Source organism: Plasmodium falciparum (assembly GCF_000002765.6).
Source record: "Plasmodium falciparum 3D7 genome assembly, chromosome: 8".
Lineage (NCBI taxonomy): Eukaryota > Apicomplexa > Aconoidasida > Haemosporida > Plasmodiidae > Plasmodium > Plasmodium falciparum.
Genome location: NC_004329.3, coordinates 20,587 through 40,290, shown reverse-complemented (window position 1 = coordinate 40,290; position 19,704 = coordinate 20,587). Strand labels below are relative to the sequence as shown.

General features: G+C 28.6%; 2 protein-coding genes across 2 annotated transcripts; one reads left to right on the top strand and one right to left on the bottom strand.

Annotated features, from left to right (window-relative positions):
* Window positions 1-1,257: 1,257 nt before the first annotated feature.
* PF3D7_0800200 (erythrocyte membrane protein 1, PfEMP1) lies at window positions 1,258-10,591 on the top strand (the record flags this gene model as incomplete). The annotated part of the gene is made up of 2 exons (XM_001349477.1): window positions 1,258-8,655; window positions 9,413-10,591. The coding sequence occupies 2 exons, from the start codon at window positions 1,258-1,260 to the stop codon at window positions 10,589-10,591; spliced, it is 8,577 nt and encodes a 2,858-aa protein (XP_001349513.1).
* A 1,046-nt stretch (window positions 10,592-11,637) lies between these two features.
* PF3D7_0800100 (erythrocyte membrane protein 1, PfEMP1) lies at window positions 11,638-18,930 on the bottom strand (the record flags this gene model as incomplete). The annotated part of the gene is made up of 2 exons (XM_001349478.1): window positions 11,638-12,996; window positions 13,927-18,930. 2 exons carry the CDS (start codon window positions 18,928-18,930, stop codon window positions 11,638-11,640), a joined length of 6,363 nt encoding a protein of 2,120 aa, XP_001349514.1.
* Between the last annotated feature and the right edge of the window lie 774 nt (window positions 18,931-19,704).

Sequence of the window (19,704 nt, the reverse complement as noted above, 5' to 3'; positions counted from 1 at the left end):
AAAAACCAAAAATATGTATGTCATTTTTATTTTTAATTATTTTATTATTATGTATATATATTATAAAAATTAATAATAATAATATATAATAAATGTTAATATATTAACTTATTATATTATTATATGTTTCATAAGTATATATATAATTCTTATACTATTTATGAAAATATAAATATATCTATATAATGTGGTATATATAATTTTAGTAGATAAGTATAAAATGGATAGATACATTTATATGTATTTTTTTAATAACAGAATAATTAAGTATATACATATTTGTCACCTTTATGAATTATTTATTCTTTCCGAGTTTATTATAGTATTATATTTGGATACTTGATAACATAATGTTTTTAGAAATATGATGAATCTTCAGTTCTATATTGTATTAATCTATATATGAATACATATTATAGATAGTATAGATAGATAAAAAAAACATTGTTCTATTTTCTCCATTGTCACAAAAATTAAGTAAAATAAATAATATACATATAAATATATTTAAATGTATGTTTTTGTGATACATAAAATAATAATTATAATATATAATTATACTATTAAAGATATAATTATGATTTATATAAATGGATGATACGTATTTTATAATAATATATTTTCAATAATTTTATGAATTATATAATTAATATTAATATTAATATTCAACAATAGTACGAGCAAAACATTATTATCAATATTATGAAAAGAAAAATAAATAATTAATAAATGATTCTTTTTAATAATATTATAAGTTCTTTTATTATTTTATAATATTATTATGTTATTTATATCATATTAATATTGTATTACAATAATAATTTGTAGATATTGTTAAATAATATTATGATATTACAATATTAATATATATATATTTAAAGAATACAGTATATTTCAATATAATAAACTTAGCATAAATTATCATCAAATTATATATATATATATACACGACATAGTATTATTAAATAAAATATAGCAAAAAAAAAAAAAAAAATATATATATATATAATGGAAAATTCTTGGTATAAAAAAAAATATTCCATGTATTACATTTGTTGTAGGTGATGAATGTATGGATTTTACATGAATATGAGGATTTATTAACATTATTTAATAATCATGGTAATTACCATGAAGAAATAATATTTTTTTTTCACAATATAATAATCATATTTTAAAAATATGTTTAGAGAAAATATATTGGTTAAATTAATTATAATATTATAGTAAAGGATATTTAAATAGATTGATATAAAAATGGGATCTCAAGGATCTAAACCTGTGGATACAAGCGATGTTAAAAATGAAAGTCACAACAGTGCCAGAAATGTTTTTGAAAATATTGCAGAAATAATATACAACCGAGTGAAAGAAGATGCAGAAAAACGTGGTAAATCTTTGAAAGGAGATTATAAGAGAGCAAAATTTCATCAGCCCTTATTAGAGGCAGCGAAATATGTTTGGTACGCTCCTAGTAATCCATGCAATTTTGATTTTAGGTTTGATACTAATGCTCCGGATAAAGGTTCATATGATAGAGATCCTTGTCATTTGAGAGATACAAATCGTTTTTCAGACAAAGGAGATGCAATATGTACTAATAATAAAATAAATTGTAATAATGGTGGTTGCGGAGCCTGTGCTCCATATAGAAGAATACAGTTATGCGATTATAATTTAGAATATATAAATGAATATAATATTAATAGTACACATGATTTATTGGGGAACCTATTAGTTATGGCAAAACGAGAAGGTGATTCTATTGTGAACAGTCATGGACATACAGGTAAAGGTATTTATAAATCAGGTATATGTACTTCTCTTGCTCGAAGTTTTGCAGATATAGGTGATATAATCAGAGGAAAAGATCTTTTTCTGGGGCATAATCATAAAAAAAAACCATTACTGGATAATTTAGAAAAGATTTTTAATAGATTTCAAAAAATATATGAAGACATTAATAACCTTCCAATTGATGATATTAGAGAATATTGGTGGGCACTTAATAGAAATGATGTATGGGAAGCATTGACATGCTCTGCCCCATATTATGCTGATTATTTTAAAAAAAAATCAGGTAATACTTATAACTTTACAACTGAAGGATATTGTGGCCGTAATGAAGGTGCTCCTCCTACCAATTTAGATTACGTACCTCAATTTTTAAGATGGTTTGATGAATGGGCAGAAGAGTTTTGTCGAATAAAAAATATAAAAATAGGAAATATTAAGAAATCCTGTACTGGAGAAAGTAATAATAAACATTGTAGTCGTGAGGGTTACGATTGTAATAAAACAAATCTAAGACTTAATGAAATTTTTATGGATCTAGAATGTCCACGTTGTGCAGATGATTGTAAATCGTATGAAACATGGGTAGAAAATAAAAAAAAAGAATTTAATAAACAAAAAGAAAAATACAAAGAGGAGATCAATGAGAGCAAACCTGGTGTTAATTCAGAACATGGAAAATATAATAAAGCATTTTATGATAAACTAAGAACGATATATAGAACAAATGACAAATTTTTTGAAATATTGAATAAAGGACAAATATGCGAAAATGTTGATGAAAAGAATAAAATAGACTTTAATGACCTTGTGAAAACATTTTCGCGTTCAGAATATTGTAAATCATGTCCTATGTTAGGTGTTACCTGTAAGGGTGAACAATGCAATTCACTTGATGACATCACTTGTACAAATGATAAAGGGGGTCCTAATAAAGTAACGGACAAAAATAACAATACATTTGTTATTGATATCCTGTTGAATGATAATAAAAAAAAAGTACTTTCTAATGATTTAAATGATTATAAAGAATGTGATCTTTTTAAAAGACTAAGAAGGCAAAATTGGAATTGTAAATATAAATGTAACTTACATGTATGTGAACTGAATAATTTCAATAATGAAATAGATGATGAAAGAGTTATTTCAATCAAAGTATTTATTAAACGTTGGTTAGAGTCTTTTTTAAAAGATTATAATAAATTAAAAGAAAATTTAAATCCATGTATAAATAATGAAAACCAGTTGCCTTGCATAAAAGATTGTCTGGAAAATTGTGATTGCGTAGAAAAATGGATAAAAAAAAAAGGGGAAGAATGGAAAAAAATAAAAGAACGTTACCTAAAAGATTATAAAATTGAAGATAACAATAGTTCTAATAGTTTAAATAAATTTTTGCAACAAAATCAATTTCATAGTGATGTTGTAAAAGCTATAAAACCTTTTGAAAATTTACGCGCTTTTGAGGACTCAAGTGGATGTACTGGAACTGTACCCTCAGGAATCGAAGAGTGTAAAAGTAATGATGTAATCAAAATTCTACTCTCTAAACTTAAAGAAAAAATAGAATTATGTAAAAAGAATGATGTCAAAAAAAATAAAAGTAATAATTGCGTTACGTTACTTAAACCTCTAAATGACGAAGAAGACGATGAAGAACAAGACGACGAACCACCTGCACCAAAACCTCTTCCCACCCCTAATCCGTGTGTCAATGGTGGAGACGACACAAGTGGTGCTCAAATCACGAGCGTGACAGAAATTGCAGAAGGGATGCATATGGGGGCGCAAAAACAAATGTTAGAGCGTAGTGGTGATAAAAGTGGTAAGGGTACTGAAAATGGTGAGAGTGTGTTGAAAGGTGATATAAAGAAAGCGAAATTTAAAAATGGAGCTAGTCCGAGTTCATTGGAAGACGTATGTGGTATAACGGACCAACATACCAAGGATAGTCGTCGTCGTCGTCGTCTTCGTCGTCTTCGACTTCTTGTTCTTCGTTTTCGTCGTCGTCTTCGTCGTGGTCATCGAGATTATAAAGGACCATGTACAGGTAAAGATGGACACAAAAAGATGTTTCAGGTAGAAAAAGGATGGGAAAATGGGAGCAAAATAGGTACAGAAAATGACGTTTTCTTGCCACCAAGACGTGAACATTTTTGTACTTCCAATGTGGAACATTTGTACAGAAGTGCCAGCGGACTTCAAGGAACTACTGCCAGCCACTCTCTATTGGGGGATGTGTTACTTGCTGCGAATAAAGAAGCAGGATTCATAAAAGAAAGATATAAGACGCAAAAAACTTCAGAAGGTTTTAAGGACGAGGCAACTGTGTGTAGAGCAATAAAATATAGTTTTGCTGATATTGCAGATATAATTAAAGGAACAGACTTATGGAAAGCAAATTCCGGAAAAAAAAATACACAAGATAAATTGGTAAAAATATTTCAAAAGATTAAAGACAATCTTCCTGTTAACATCAAAGGAAAATATAACGAAGATGAAAAACATTTAGAATTACGTAAGGATTGGTGGTTTGCTAACCGTGACAAAGTCTGGGAAGCAATGAAATGCGAACAAAACGGTATCACTTGTAGTGGTCCTACCCCATTGGATGATTACATCCCTCAAAGATTACGTTGGATGACCGAATGGGCAGAATGGTATTGTAAAGCACAGAAAGAGGCGTATGACAAGTTGAAGGTGTGTGAGAAATGTATGGATAATGGAAAATGTACGCAAGGTAATGGCGAGTGTGCAAAGTGCAAGACAGCATGTGAAAATTATAAAAAATTTATTAATACATGGCAACCTCAATGGAAACAAATGGAACAAAAATACGAAAGTTTATACAAAGAAGCACAAGAAAATGGTAATAGTAGTCATAAAAGTACTACAGAACAAGACAAATATATGGTAGAATTCCTGTCACAATTACAAAAAGCAAATAATGGCGACAAAACTGGTGACGATAAAGTGTATTCTACTGCTGCAGGATATGTACACCAAGAAGCTACAATGAATTGTGAGAAACAAACTCAGTTTTGTAAAAACAAAAATGGTGTCAAGGCAGCTAATGATGCAGAAGACGTCAATTATACCTTTAAGGATACGCCTAATGGGTATGATGTGGTATGTAAATGTAAAGATAGGCCGGAGCAACAGATAAAAAAAAAGGAAGTAGAAGATGCGTGCAAAATAGCGCAGGACATATTTAAGGGTAAGGATGAAAACACTACAGTAGGGCTATGCAAAAAAAAAGATTTTGGAAGAACTCCTTATCCCGATTGGAAATGTGAAAAAAATTCAAAATTGGTGACAGGAAATGGTGAATGTATGCCTCCAAGAAGACAAAAGTTATGTTTATACTTTTTGGCACATAAAATTGAAACACCAAATTTAAATACACAAGAAGATTTGAGAAAGGCTTTTATTAAATGCGCTGCTGCAGAAACATTCTTCTCATGGTACTACTTTAAGAAAATAAATGATAAATTAAATAAACTCGATGAAAAATTAAAAGAAGGAGAAATCCCTCCTCAATTTTTAAGATCCATGTTCTACACATTTGGAGATTATAAAGATATATGTTTGGATACTGACATATCTTTAAAAACTGAAAATGGTGATATAACTAAGGCAAAAAGCAATATAGACAGAATTATCCCAAAAAAAAGTGCCAAAAATCCTGATGAAGAACGTAAAATTTGGTGGGATGGAATTAAAGAAGATGTATGGGAAGGGATGTTATGTGGATTATCACATGCTGTCAGTAATAATGACAAAGCGACAGTACAAAAAACACTTACTACCAAGACCATCTACGACTATGACACTGTGACATTTGATGGTACCACCAAATTGGAGGATTTCTCCAAGCGACCCCAATTTTTGAGATGGATGACGGAATGGGGGGAAGAGTTTTGTAAAAAACGGAAGGAACAATTAGAAAATTTAAAAGACAAATGTCCAGATTATACGTGTAGCTTCGATACTAAAAAACAAGAATGTGAAAATCACTGTAAAGTATATGAAGAATGGCTAAAAGGTTGGAAAGACCAATATAAAAAACAAAGCGAAAAATTTACAACAGATAAAGAAAAACCTGAATATAAAGATGATCCCGACGTTGCCAGCTCCGAAAATGCTCACAAATATTTGAGCAAAAAATTAAAACAAATTTTTCACAATGGAAGTACTACTGAGAAATGTGATTATACGTGTATGGAATATGCGTCAAGACAACCACAAACATCTGCTTGCAGTCAACAACAACAACAACAAAACAAATCATCTACACAAAACCATTTCCCTGAAGCGTTCGATTATCCTCCTAAAGAAATTGGTGATAGGTGCACTTGTCCTAAACTTCCGGAACCTAAATATTGTGTAGACAAAACCGCATATGATATAAGAAAAGAGAGTGGGAAAAAGTCGGATAATAGTTTGAAAGGAAATGGTAATACATACAATAATAATTGTAATAATTCCATGAGGGAAGAGTATGCCAATCAAAATGGAGAAACATGTAAATTTAACGAAACATTTTGGTCCAAAAAAAAACCTTCTATTGAAGAATGTGATATCAATGCAAAAGAGCGTTTTCAAATACAGAAATATTGGGATTGTAATGGGAAAACACCTGATGGAAAAAACACATTTTGTATCCCTCCAAGAAGAAAAGATATGTGCTTGAAACAATTGGAAGAAATAAATTCTGCAGATGTTAATAATAGCAAAAAATTACTTCAAAAAATCCAAGATGTAGCAAAAAAGGAAGGAGATGATATAATAAAGAAACTATTACCAAAATATCCTTGTAATGAAGATGTAATTTGTAAAGCTATGAAGTATAGTTTTGCCGATTTAGCAGATATTGTTAGAGGTATAGATAAATATAAAGGTCCAAATGGTACCAATGTACTTGAAAAAGAATTAAAAAGTGTTTTTGAGACAATATATACAAAATGGAAATCCGAAAACACAAATAATAAAAGTAAATACACCGATGTAGCCTCTTTTCGTTCCGCCTGGTGGGATGCTAATAGAAAAGATATTTGGAATGCTATGACGTGTAATGCTCCTTATGATGCAAAAATTTATATTACCAAAGAAGGAGGATATATATCTCCTTTAACGTTCACAAAAAACAAATGTGGGCATAATGATGATCCACCTGATTATGATTATATCCCTCAACCTTTTCGATGGCTAAGTGAGTGGAGCGAAACCTACTGTCTTGCTCAAAAAGATTTATTGGAAACGATGAAAAATTGTGAGAATTGCATGAAAAAAAACAAAAATGCAGATTGTGAACAGACACAATATGGAGCTTGTAGGGACTGTAAAAGAAAATGTGAAGAATACAAGAAATTTATAGAAATTTGGAAAAAACAGTTTGAAACACAAAACAAAGCATATCAAGAAATATATAGAAATGCTACAACAACTAACAGAGATAATAATAATATTGTTGATGAAAATACAAAAAATTTTGTAAAAAAACTACAGGAAAATTGCAGAACCGACCGAAACGAATCTCTTGATACTGCCGATAAATATCTTGAAAATGCAAGTGTTTGTCGAAGATTTAAATTTGGGAATAAGGACTCACGTCATCTAAATTATGCTTTCCATACAGATCCACCTAGTTATGAAGAGCATTGCAAATGTGCGAAAGATTTTGATCCATTGGATGAATGTCCTGTTGATAATAACGAATGTAAGAAGTATGGTATAGGTAGTTGTCCAAAAAAAAATTTCCATAAAAAATTGGAAGAATGGACAAATTACGTTTTAAACAACAAATCAAATAAAAATAAATCCGCAATAGTACCTCCCAGAAGGAGACAATTATGTCTACAAAATCTTACGAGAAATTTGAGTCGTCTAAATAAAGAAAAATCATTTAAAGAAGGAATTCTTATTTCAGCTGCTTCGGAAGCTAAAATGTTAACTGAACAATATCGTGAGAATCCTGCAAAGGCACTTCAAGCAATAAAATACAGTTTTGCTGATATTGGAAATATTATAAAGGGAGATGATATTATAGGGAATGTTATATCTGTCCAACTAAATAAGTTAATTAACGGAAATAAAAAAATAAATACATCTACCTTATGGTGGGAAGCAAATAAAGAAAAAATTTGGAATGCCATGATGTGTTATTACACTGGAGACGAAAAAACAGCTACTAGTTGTCCATCACATGGAAATATTGATAAAGAAGATCAATTTTTACTATGGTTTCAGGAATGGGGAGAAAATTTCTGTGCTAGACAAAAAGAATTATATGAACACGTACAAGCGGAATGTAGTCATGTTATATGTGTCAATGGTACTGGAAATATTGACAGTAAATGCACTGAAGCATGTAAAAATTATAGTAATTTTATTTCAGAAACAAAAAACGTATATCAGTCATTAAAGAAGCAATATAATGATAATCATAACTCTATCAAAGTAGGTGGTAAAGAAGTTCATCATTATATGAAAGAAAAATGTAAAGATAAATGTGAATGTTTGTCTGAAAAATTTAACAGTGACAACAATTGGGAAAAACCGTATGACACATTTGACGATACCGTACTCAAAAACAAATGTCAGTGTAAAAAACCTGATTCCCCAATTCTTCCAGTAGAACCTTCAGTGCCAGCTGAAACGGAAAAAGAAAAAAAAAAAGATTCACCTCTTAAACCCCATACTGAACCAAAACCTGCACCCCCCAAAAAACCTGAGGTACCCCCGCCTCCACCCGTACAACCCCCCCCTGCGAACCAACCCTTCAATCGTGACATTCTGGAAAAGACCATTCCTTTTGGTATTGCGTTGGCGTTAGGTTCGATAGCGTTCCTTTTCATAAAGGTAATATATATATATATATATATGTGTTGTATATGTATGTATGTATGTATGTATGTATGTATGTATGTATGTATGTATGTATGTATGTATGTATGTATGTATGTTATGTGTATATGTTATATATGTATTTAAAATATGTATTTATATTGAAAAAGAAAAAAGGAAAAAGTAATATAGGAATATATCTATTAAAAAAAAAAAGAGAGTGATTTTAGAATAATAAAAATAGAAAAAATGAAAATAAAAATTTTTATAAAATAAAAAATGAGAAATATCATCAAAGAAAAAAAAACAATTTATTAAAAAACTAATTAAAATTAAAAATAAATAAAAAAAAAATTAACATATAAATTTTTATAAAATAAGAAATGGAAATTTTATAAAAAAAAAAAAAAAAAAAATTTCATTAAATAAAAAATAAAAAAAAATATTTAACAAAAAAATTAAAAAAATTTATTTACAAAAAAAATTATAAAAATTTATTTACAAAAAAAATTTAAAAAAATTTTATACAATGAGAATTAAATGGAAATTTAAATAAAAAAAAAAAAAGAAAAAATATTTATAAAATGAGAAATTGAAATTTAAAAAAAAAAAAAAGTATAAAAAAAAAATTATGTTTAAAAAAAAAAAAAAAAAATTACATGCATATATATGCACAAAATTTATTTATATATACATACATACATAGCCATACATACATATATATACATACCCATACACATATACGTACCTTTTTCTTTTTTTTTAATTATAGAAAAAACCGAAATCACCTGTTGACCTCATACGTGTACTTGACATCCACAAAGGAGATTATGGAATGCCTACACTGAAATCAAAAAATCGATATATACCCTATGCTAGTGATACATATAAAGGCAAAACATACATTTATATGGAAGGAGATAGTGATAGTGGACACTACTACGAAGATACAACTGATATTACTTCATCCGAAAGTGAATATGAAGAAATGGATATTAATGATATATATGTACCTGATAGTCCTAAATATAAAACATTGATCGAAGTAGTATTGGAACCATCAAAAAGAGATACACCTAGTAGTGATGCACCTATGAATAAATTTACTGATGACGAATGGAATCAACTGAAACAGGATTTTATTTCCGGAATTTTAGAAAATGAACAAAAGGATTTACCTAAAAATAATATAAGTGGGAATACTCCAATGAATACACAACCCAATACTTTATATTTTAATAAACCTGAAGAAAAACCTTTTATTACTTCTATTCATGATAGGGATTTATATAGTGGAGAAGAAATTAATTATAATATAAATATGAGTACTAATAGTATGGATGATACATCATATGTATCAAATAATGTATATTCTGGTATCGATTTAATTAATGACACATTAAGTGGTAACCAACATATTGATATATATGATGAAGTGCTAAAAAGAAAAGAAAATGAATTATTTGGAACAAATTATAAGAAAAATACATCAAACAATAATGTAGCTAAATTAACAAATAGTGATCCAATTATGAACCAATTAGATTTGTTACATAAATGGTTAGATAGACATAGAGATATGTGTGAAAAATGGAAAAGCAAGGAGGATATATTACATAAATTAAATGAACAATGGAATAAAGATAATGATGGAGGTAATGTACCAATAGATAACAGATCGTTGAATACGGATGTTTGGATTGAAATAGATATGGATGATCCTAAAGGAAAGAAAGAATTTAGTAATATGGATACTATCTTGGATGATATAGAAGATGATATATATTATGATGTAAATGATGATGAAAACCCATCTGTGGATAATATACCTATGGATCATAATAAAGTAGATGTACCTAAGAAAGTACATGTTGAAATGAAAATCCTTAATAATACATCCAATGGATCCTTGGAACCAGAATTTCCTATATCGGATGTATGGAATATATAAAAAAAAATTATTTCATTTATTATTTTTTTTTTTGTTACATTTTATTTGTATATTTATTTGTATAATTTAAATATATATATTCATAGTATATATATATTTGTAAAAAAAAAGAAATAGATATTTGTATAATAATATTTGTATATATATATATTATTTGTTTTTTTGTTTTTGTATAATATTTGTAAATATATTGGATTCATAATTTTTTGAGTACTATTTTTATTTTTTTTTTTGATTTTTTTTTTTAATGTCAATGTTCATAATTTAAAATATAATTTTTATTTTATTTGTATAATATATTTTTTTTTATTTTTTTTTTGTTTGACACATTTGATTATTTGTATATATATTTTGTTTGAATTTTTTTATTAATTTGTTTTTGGATATTTGTATATATAAATTTGTTTTATTTGTATAATATATATATAATTACATAAAAAAAACACTTAAAAATATATAGCTTACCATATAAATTATATTCATAGTAGTATATTATATGGTTCCATATTAAAATAAACTAATATAATACACTAAAATATTACTCAATATATATATATATATATATATATATAAATATTTCTTTTTTTAAGATTTAATTTTTGTTTAATTTTTTTTTGAATTTTTTATTTACAACAAAAAAAAAAAATCAAATAAATTAACGTAGTAAATAAAAAAAAAAAAAAATAAAAAAAATATATGGTACAAATATCATATATAAAAAAAAAGAAAAAACAAAAAATAAATATAAAATATCAAATATAAATACATATTACACAAAAAAAAAAATAAAATAAAAATAAATAAATATATAATATCAAATATATATATACATATTATACCAAAAAAAAAAATAAAAAAAAAACATATAATTTAGTACATGAAAAATTATATACATATAATATAAGCATGTACCATTCAAATATACGAAATAATTATAATTAAAACAAAAAATACAACATATTGCACAAATAAAAAATATAATATAATGCACACATAAACAAAAAAAAAATCAAACATATATATATATATATACATACATATATATATTATATATCCCATACATCTCCTATAGGATATTTCTCTTTCACCAATTTTGTATTTACATCCATTTCAATTTGTACTTTACTGGGTACATCCATAGCATTACTATCCACAGTTGATGTATCATGATCATTTACATCATAATAAATATCATCGTCATACATATCATAATAGTAGGGTTCATTAAATGGTTTGTCCAGATCCTCCAAGATAGTATCCATATTAGTAAATTCCTTCATTCGTTTTTCATGATCCATATCTATCTGAATAGAAACATCAGTATTTAACGTTTTGTTACTATCACTAGGGTGAGTGTTACCACTATGTGTCTCATTTTCCCACTCTTCTTTCAATTTGGCTAATCGTTCGTGATGATTTTCCCACTTTTCGCACATATCTCTATGTCTATCTAGCCATGTATGGAATAGTTCCAGTTGGTTGTGGATGGGGTCACTATTTGTTAGTTTGGCAACACTATATGTACTTGTACGTTTTGGATTATTTGTCCCAAATAATTCGTTTTCTTTTCTTTTCAACAATTCATCATATATATCAATATGTTGATTACCACTTATCGAATCATTAATTAAATCTATACCACTATAAGGATGATGGTTACCACTATAAGAATCATGGTTAGCACTTGTTGGATCACGATTACCACTTAATGAATCATGATTACCACTATATAAATCATTTTTATCACTATATGGACCATTTTTACCACTATTAAACATATCATAATTGTATTCTTCTCCACTATATAAATTTCTATCATGAATAGAAGTAATAAAAGGTTTTTCTTGAGGTTTATCAAAATATAAAGTATTCGGTTGTGTATTCAATGGAATATCTCCACTACTATAATCATTTGGTACATCCTTTGGTTGTTCACTTTGTAGATATTGTGATATAAATTCATCTTTCAATTGATTCCACTCATCATCAGTAATGGGTGGTGGTGTATCACTAGGTGTTTTTGGTATATCACTAGGTATATCATTTTGTATATCATTTTGTGTATCACTAGCTGTTGTGTTGTTACCACTAGCTGTTGTGTTGTTACCACTAGGTTCAAGTACTACTTCAATCAATGTTTTATATTTAGGAGCACGTGGTACATATATATCATTAATATCCAATTCTTCATACTCACTTTCGGAAGATGAAGTAATATCACTATAATGATCGGTGTAACCACTATCAGTTCCACTATCTCCTTCAAGGTAAATGTACCGTTTGCCTCTGTATTTACCACTAGTATAAGGTATATATCTATTGGGTGAAAGTTTTGTCGGTATATCATAATCACTTTTGGGTATATTAATAACACGCAAAAGATCAATAGTAGATTTGGTTTTTTTCTAAAAAAAAATGAACATATGTGTATGTATATATATGTATTTAGGTATATATTTATATATGTATGTATGTATGTAGGTATATATATGTGTTTGTTAATGTATATATGTATGTACTTATGGGTATATATATATATATATATATATGTATGTGTATATGTGAATGTAGTTATGGGTATATATATATAATATATGTATGTATATGTATATGTGCATGTAATTAATTTAATTTTTTTTTTTTTATTTAATTAAATTTTTTTATTTTTTTTTATTTAATTAAATTTTTTTATTTTTTTTAATTTTAATTTTTTTAATTTTTTTTTTATTTAAATAAATTTTTTAATTTTTTTTTTATTTTATGATATATATTTTTTTTTTAACATTTTTTTAATTTTTTTTTATTTTATGATATATATTTTTATTTTAATATATTTTTTTCTTTTTTTTTTATTTTTTTTTTTAACATTTTTTTAATTTTTTTTTTATTTGATGATATATATATATATATATATATATATTTTTTTTTTTTCTTTTTTTTTTTATGTAATAAATTTGTTTTTATTTTATTTCTAATAAATTTTTTTTATAATCATTATTTTTATTAATATAATTTTTTTTTAATTTTTTCATTTTTTTTTTTATGAAAATTTATTTTTTTTTTTTAATTTTAATTTTTATTATTTTTAAAATATTTTTCTCCTTTTTTTTTTTTTTTTTTTTTATTTTAATAAATTTGTTTTTATATTTCTTTTTTCTTTTTTTCTTTTTTTTCATTCTTATCTTTTTCAATATAAATACATATATATATATAAAATATATATAAAACACATACATATACACAAATATATATATATACATCCAAACATACGAACACATACATATACATCCACACATATATATATATATACATATGTACACCACTATATGTATTACCTTCAAAAATAAAAACACTATCGAAGTTAACGCAATAGCTATTCCAAAAGGAATAGTCGTTTGTAGGATAGTCGGGTCCAAAGGTTGATCCGCAGGGGCCGGTGCCAGGGGTGGAGGTCCCACGTCTGGTGCCTGTGGGGGTTGGTTCTCTGTGTCTTTGGTTTCTGCTGCTGGTACACTTTCTTCTTCTGCAGCTTGTTCGGGTTCAGCAGGGGATTCTGCAGCTTTACATTCCTCTTCATCTTCCTCTTTGACTGGTTCTGTTGTATCCACATTTCCACAAATTGCTGGTTTTCCCACTTTGTTTTCTGGGTTTTGTTCCTCATAATCATCAACGTCTTCAACGAGGGTGGATTCATCACAAGTTGTTTGGTTTTCGGCACTAGGTTGGGGGTGTTTCTCTTTACACTTATCAATTTTATCTTGAAGTCTATTAATCATACAATCTATAGCATCGTCTTTACCATTTGGTGAGTGCGCACTGGCACTACATGAACAAAAATTATCGAACTTACTTAATTTTATTAACTTTTTACCATCATTGTTAGCGTTTGCAACAGGAATTTTAGGTATCCAGGTCTCCAAAAAACTTCTCACTGGGTAAACATCTGAATCATTACTTTTATATTGATCATTGAAACGACCTCGTATAGTCTCCCATTCTGTCCTTTTCGTACTTATCCATTGTTCTACACAATTTTTTATACATGTGTGTCCTTCACTACTATTCTTACAATGTGAAATTTTATGTTTAATTTTCTTATAATCCTCTAAAAAATATTCTACCCAACGTTTAAGCAATGCATTGAATAATAAAATTTGATTCCCATCACCGTTTTGCCCATTAACATTTTTCGGTTTACATACATTATAACCACATACCTTACCACATGTCCATACATCTTCTCTAAAACCTTTAAAGATACCTGAAGTTTTACAATCCTTTAAATCATTTTGAGATCCATTTCCACTGTTATCACTCACAAGCATATTTATTTCAGTAGATTGTGCCATTGTTTTAAAATTTGCTGCATTAATTTTATTATCTTTGCACCCATTTTGCATATCACCACTAGTGCATTTAACTTTTGTACAATTTATTTTAAATTCAGGACATGTACCACAATATTTTTCATATCTAAATGTTTCGCCGTTTACATCAAAATCTATTTTATACTCTGGAATATCATTTTTAGAACATGATCCTAACGTTTTTAAAAATGCTGCAGCGTCAGGGAGATTTTGTAATCTTGTATAAAATCCATTATCACTTTTAGCTTTATCACTTTTCGATTGGCATTTATTTTGTTGTTCAGTATATGCATTTTGTTGTTCAACGAATTCGTCTTTTTTTTTATTTATCCATTTTCTATAAGAACTACAAGATTTGGGACAACTGGAAACTAAATCCGGAAGTGTAGTAGGATCGTCAGGAAGATAATCTTTACAACTTTCTCCATCCCCACTATATTGTTTTGTTATACCACCACCAGGACGGTTATCATTTTCTTCCACGTTGCAATCTTTTTTAATCTTATCCAACATCCGCGCCCTTTGTCGACAAAATGTTTCACCCCATTCTTCAAGGTATCGGAAGTAGGGGGGGCGTAACACGAAATCACTCAATTTGGGGGGGTTTTTTTCACCACTAGAGGATGAGACGGTTTTGGGGGTGAAGGGTTTGGCGCCTTCAGTACCACTATTTTCATCTTTAAGTGTGACGGTGTTGTATTCGTATTGGGTTTTGAGTTTTTGGAAAAGATCTTCGCCGTCGTCCGCAGTTTTAACCTGTTCTATTTTTTTGTCTCCACTATTTTTATATGTTAGAGCACAAACCATTCCTTCCCAAATATCTTTTCCATATGTTTCCCACCAGTCTTTTGGTGTGGTTTTTTTGCCACTAAGAGATGGGGAGCTACCACTTTCTTGGTTGTTGTCACCGTTTAAAGTTTTTTTTATTTTCTCCGATATATCTTTTATATTTTCATCACCACTATCTTTTAGCGTCTTAATCACCTCTTGATCACCAAATAATATATCTTTGTAGTCTGCTAATGTATAGAACATCTGACGCTTAAATTCTTCAGGGATTTCACCTTTTTGTAACATTTTTTCGGGGGGGTCCTCCTCATCATCAGTAGGGGGGGTACCAACTGTGCCGAGTAGTTGTAACACACCTTCTTGTGGTTTTTTTTTCTCTTTTTCTTTTTTATATCTATCCCATAGGAAGAAGGTTTCAACGGCAGCACATTTAATAAAAGCATCTCGTAATTGTACTTGTGTTACTTCACTATCACCAAGTGTTTCTAAATCCTTTACATATAATCGTCGTCTCCTGGGTGGCACACAAATGGAACCTTTTTCACCACTAGGGGCACTACGTGCGACACGACCAGCACTACCAACCTCGCCCTTGTTGTCACTATTTGGTTTGGTTGGTATGCACTTCCATTGACTGTATCTTTCTTTTCCGCCTGGGCCGTATTTTAGACCACAAGCGTCGGACAAATTTTCCGGTTTTTCAAATAGTGTTTTTACTATTTCACATGGATTCACCTCGTCTTTTTTTTCCGGTGTTACCTCTGCGACGGTTTCTTGTACGGCCTCTGTCCCATCCACCTTCTTTTCCCCCGACCCCTGTTTTGTGCCTTCCTCCTCCCCCTGGTCTTCCGGGTTTTCCACCTCCTCCGACTTCTCCTCGTCGGGGTCGTCTTCGTCGTCGTCGTCGAGGTCTTCTGAGTCGGGTTTAACTTCAGAACGTGGTGTGGGTTCCTGGGAGTCCGAGCGGGCACCACCATCTCGTTCTTGTTCTTTGCATTCATTCTGTTTTTGTAGGCATCCTTTGGCATCTTTATCTTCGTGATCGAGCAATTTATCAATTGTGGTCTTATTTTGATTGTCGGCATCAACAGTTGTTTCTTCTTCCAACAGTTTCTTAATGTGATCTATTTCTTTTACGTCCCCATAAGTATCTTTAATATTTTCGAAAAGATCCTCTATGTCCAAAACACCTTCAAGAATTATGCCAGGATCTGCTCCTCGAATTTGTTCTTTCATATCTTCTTGCTTGCCAAAATGGTCTTTTATTTGTGTCCATTCCTTTTCTTTTTTTTGTTCAACCCATCGTTTATAACAATCACATTTACCATTACATTTGCTTATACATTGTTTGTTCTCATTTTTTAGGCAATTATCAAGTTCTTTCCTCCATTTTATAGAATCGTCCAACATTTCGGTAACCCACTTCCAAAAAAAAGGATGATAGACCATAACTTCTTGTCCCTTTTGAAACTTTTCCCATTTTCCTAGTATGCAATTATTACTTATATCGGTTTTTTCATAATGACATTCCCAATTATTAATTTGGTTATGCTTTTCAGGTTTTTCACAAAACGTTTTATATTTTTGTAGTATACTTGTCTTTCCTTTTTCTGGGGTAAGTACTGGTATAGTGGTAGTATTTGAATCATCGTAAACTTTCTTTCGAATTTGTTCGGTGCATGATCCTTCTGGGTTTTTTGTACAGTTACCACTCTTGCAAACAACTCCACACCATGGACATGCTTGGCAATATTCCGTATGAGAAAATGTTTTTGCAGGATTATCTTTAGTGAAATTAGCAGCGTCTGCTTTTTGATTTCCTACTGTAGGTTGAGATTGACATATTCCTTCTCTACTTAATTTTTCTAAAAACTGTTCGACATCTCCATAATCCTCTTTAAGTATTTTATAAAATTCTTCATCATATCCTTTATAATTATTATTACTTGTACTTCTTTTTTTCCTACTATTACTTGATATTTCATTTTGGTATTTATTTCTTTGTTTTAAAAATTCTTTTTTTTGGTTATCTATCCAGGGCCCAAAGGGAATACATGTAACAGAACAGTTATGGCAATTATGACCTTTAACAAATTTCTTTTCTCCGCTAGCTGTTTGCGTACAATCAAATCCATTAAGATCACAATATTTCTCACCTTTCGTTTTTCCACGACATTTTTCTATAGCATTTTCTAATTTATATTTTCGTTTACGACAAAAATCTTCTGCCCATTCCTCGAACCAGCGAAGATACTGCGGCACATAATCAAAATATGTAGGTACATCATTTGTCGCACATCGGCATTTATTAGGAGTCGGAGTTGTTCCTCCACCACACGCTGTTTGTCGAAAATATGTACCACCCGGATGTCCGCACGTGATAGCTTTCCATATTTCTTGTCTATTAAGTGCCCACCAATCTTCTCGTAATTTATAATAATTATCACCGTCTTTTTTGTAGCGTTCTTCTGCTTCCTCCTTAAGCTTTTTGTGCTTCTTCAATTCTTCATATATATGCCCGAAAATAACTTTCAATTTCTGTTCTAATTTTTTTCTTCGATTTTTTTCTTCATCATCATAACCACGAAATAGATCTTTGCCGCGTACAATGTCTCCAATATCAGCAAAACTTCGTGCCAACATAGTACATATTTGAGAAGGAGAATCATTATATGTTGCTAGATATTTTGGATAATCTTGTGTTATTGATTGTCCTTCAAATTTTGCTGCCTGACACACATCTACCAATAAATTATGTGTTGCTGTTATTTTTGCAGGATCTATCTGTTCTAGGTTTCTGTCGCATACATGTAATCGTCTGAACGGCGCGCAAGCGTCACCATTACTACCTTTATTACCTTTTATTCTATTATTAGCACATTCTGCGCCACTTACTTCAGAAAAACGTTTTCCTGATCTTTTGTTGCACGGTTCAATTACGTTACTAGTAACATTAGTATGATATTTATAATCAAGATCGCATGGATCTTCTGGTGTTTGTTTATCCGGTGGATTTTTCTCAAATTTTGCTAGTGACAACAATCCTTTTAACTCACTCCCACTACGTTTTAGAGCAGCATCATTTGCTATTTTGTATATATCTTCTCCAATTATATCCAAAAGATGCTTGGCATCCTGGGCATTTTTATACTTATCCTTACCACCCCCACCTGCAGCCGCCATTGTGGTTGTTCGTGACTACATTATGTCATACATACGTGGTAGGTGTGGGCGGTGGTGGTGGCGTATTGCGTATGTTATGGGAGTATTGTGATATGGTAGAATAATGATAATATTGTATTTGTTGAAATATATATATATAAGTATTATATATATATTTATATATATATAGTAATTATAATAGTTGTAATATTATAATATATATATAATATATATTAATAAATAATATTTAATATGTATATAATAATACTTATTAGTTTTATATATATATTTTTAAAAAAAAAATATATATATTAATACTTTTATAATAAATTTAAATATTCTAACAAAAAAAAAAACAACAATTACATTTTATGAAAAATATTATATATTTCATGTATTCCTTTATTTAAATATTTAATTATATATATTATTTTTTTATGTTTTATATATTTTGTAAAATTATAAATGAGAAAAAAAAAAAAATACGAAAATACATACATATAAAAGAATACAACATGTTTATATATTTAATTATTAACATTAATATATTTTTTTTTTTTTCGCCTTATTTTAATTTATTATATATATATTTTAGAGATAACAACAGAGGCAAATATCTTCTTCTGTTTCTCTCTATCTATATTATCTATCATATATCTACATAAAAAAATATATATGCATATATATATATATATATTTTTCATTATATTAAAAATAATACATTATTAATATAATATTTTTTATTCTTATTTTTTTTATATATTATAATTTATAATATATTATATAATATATGAC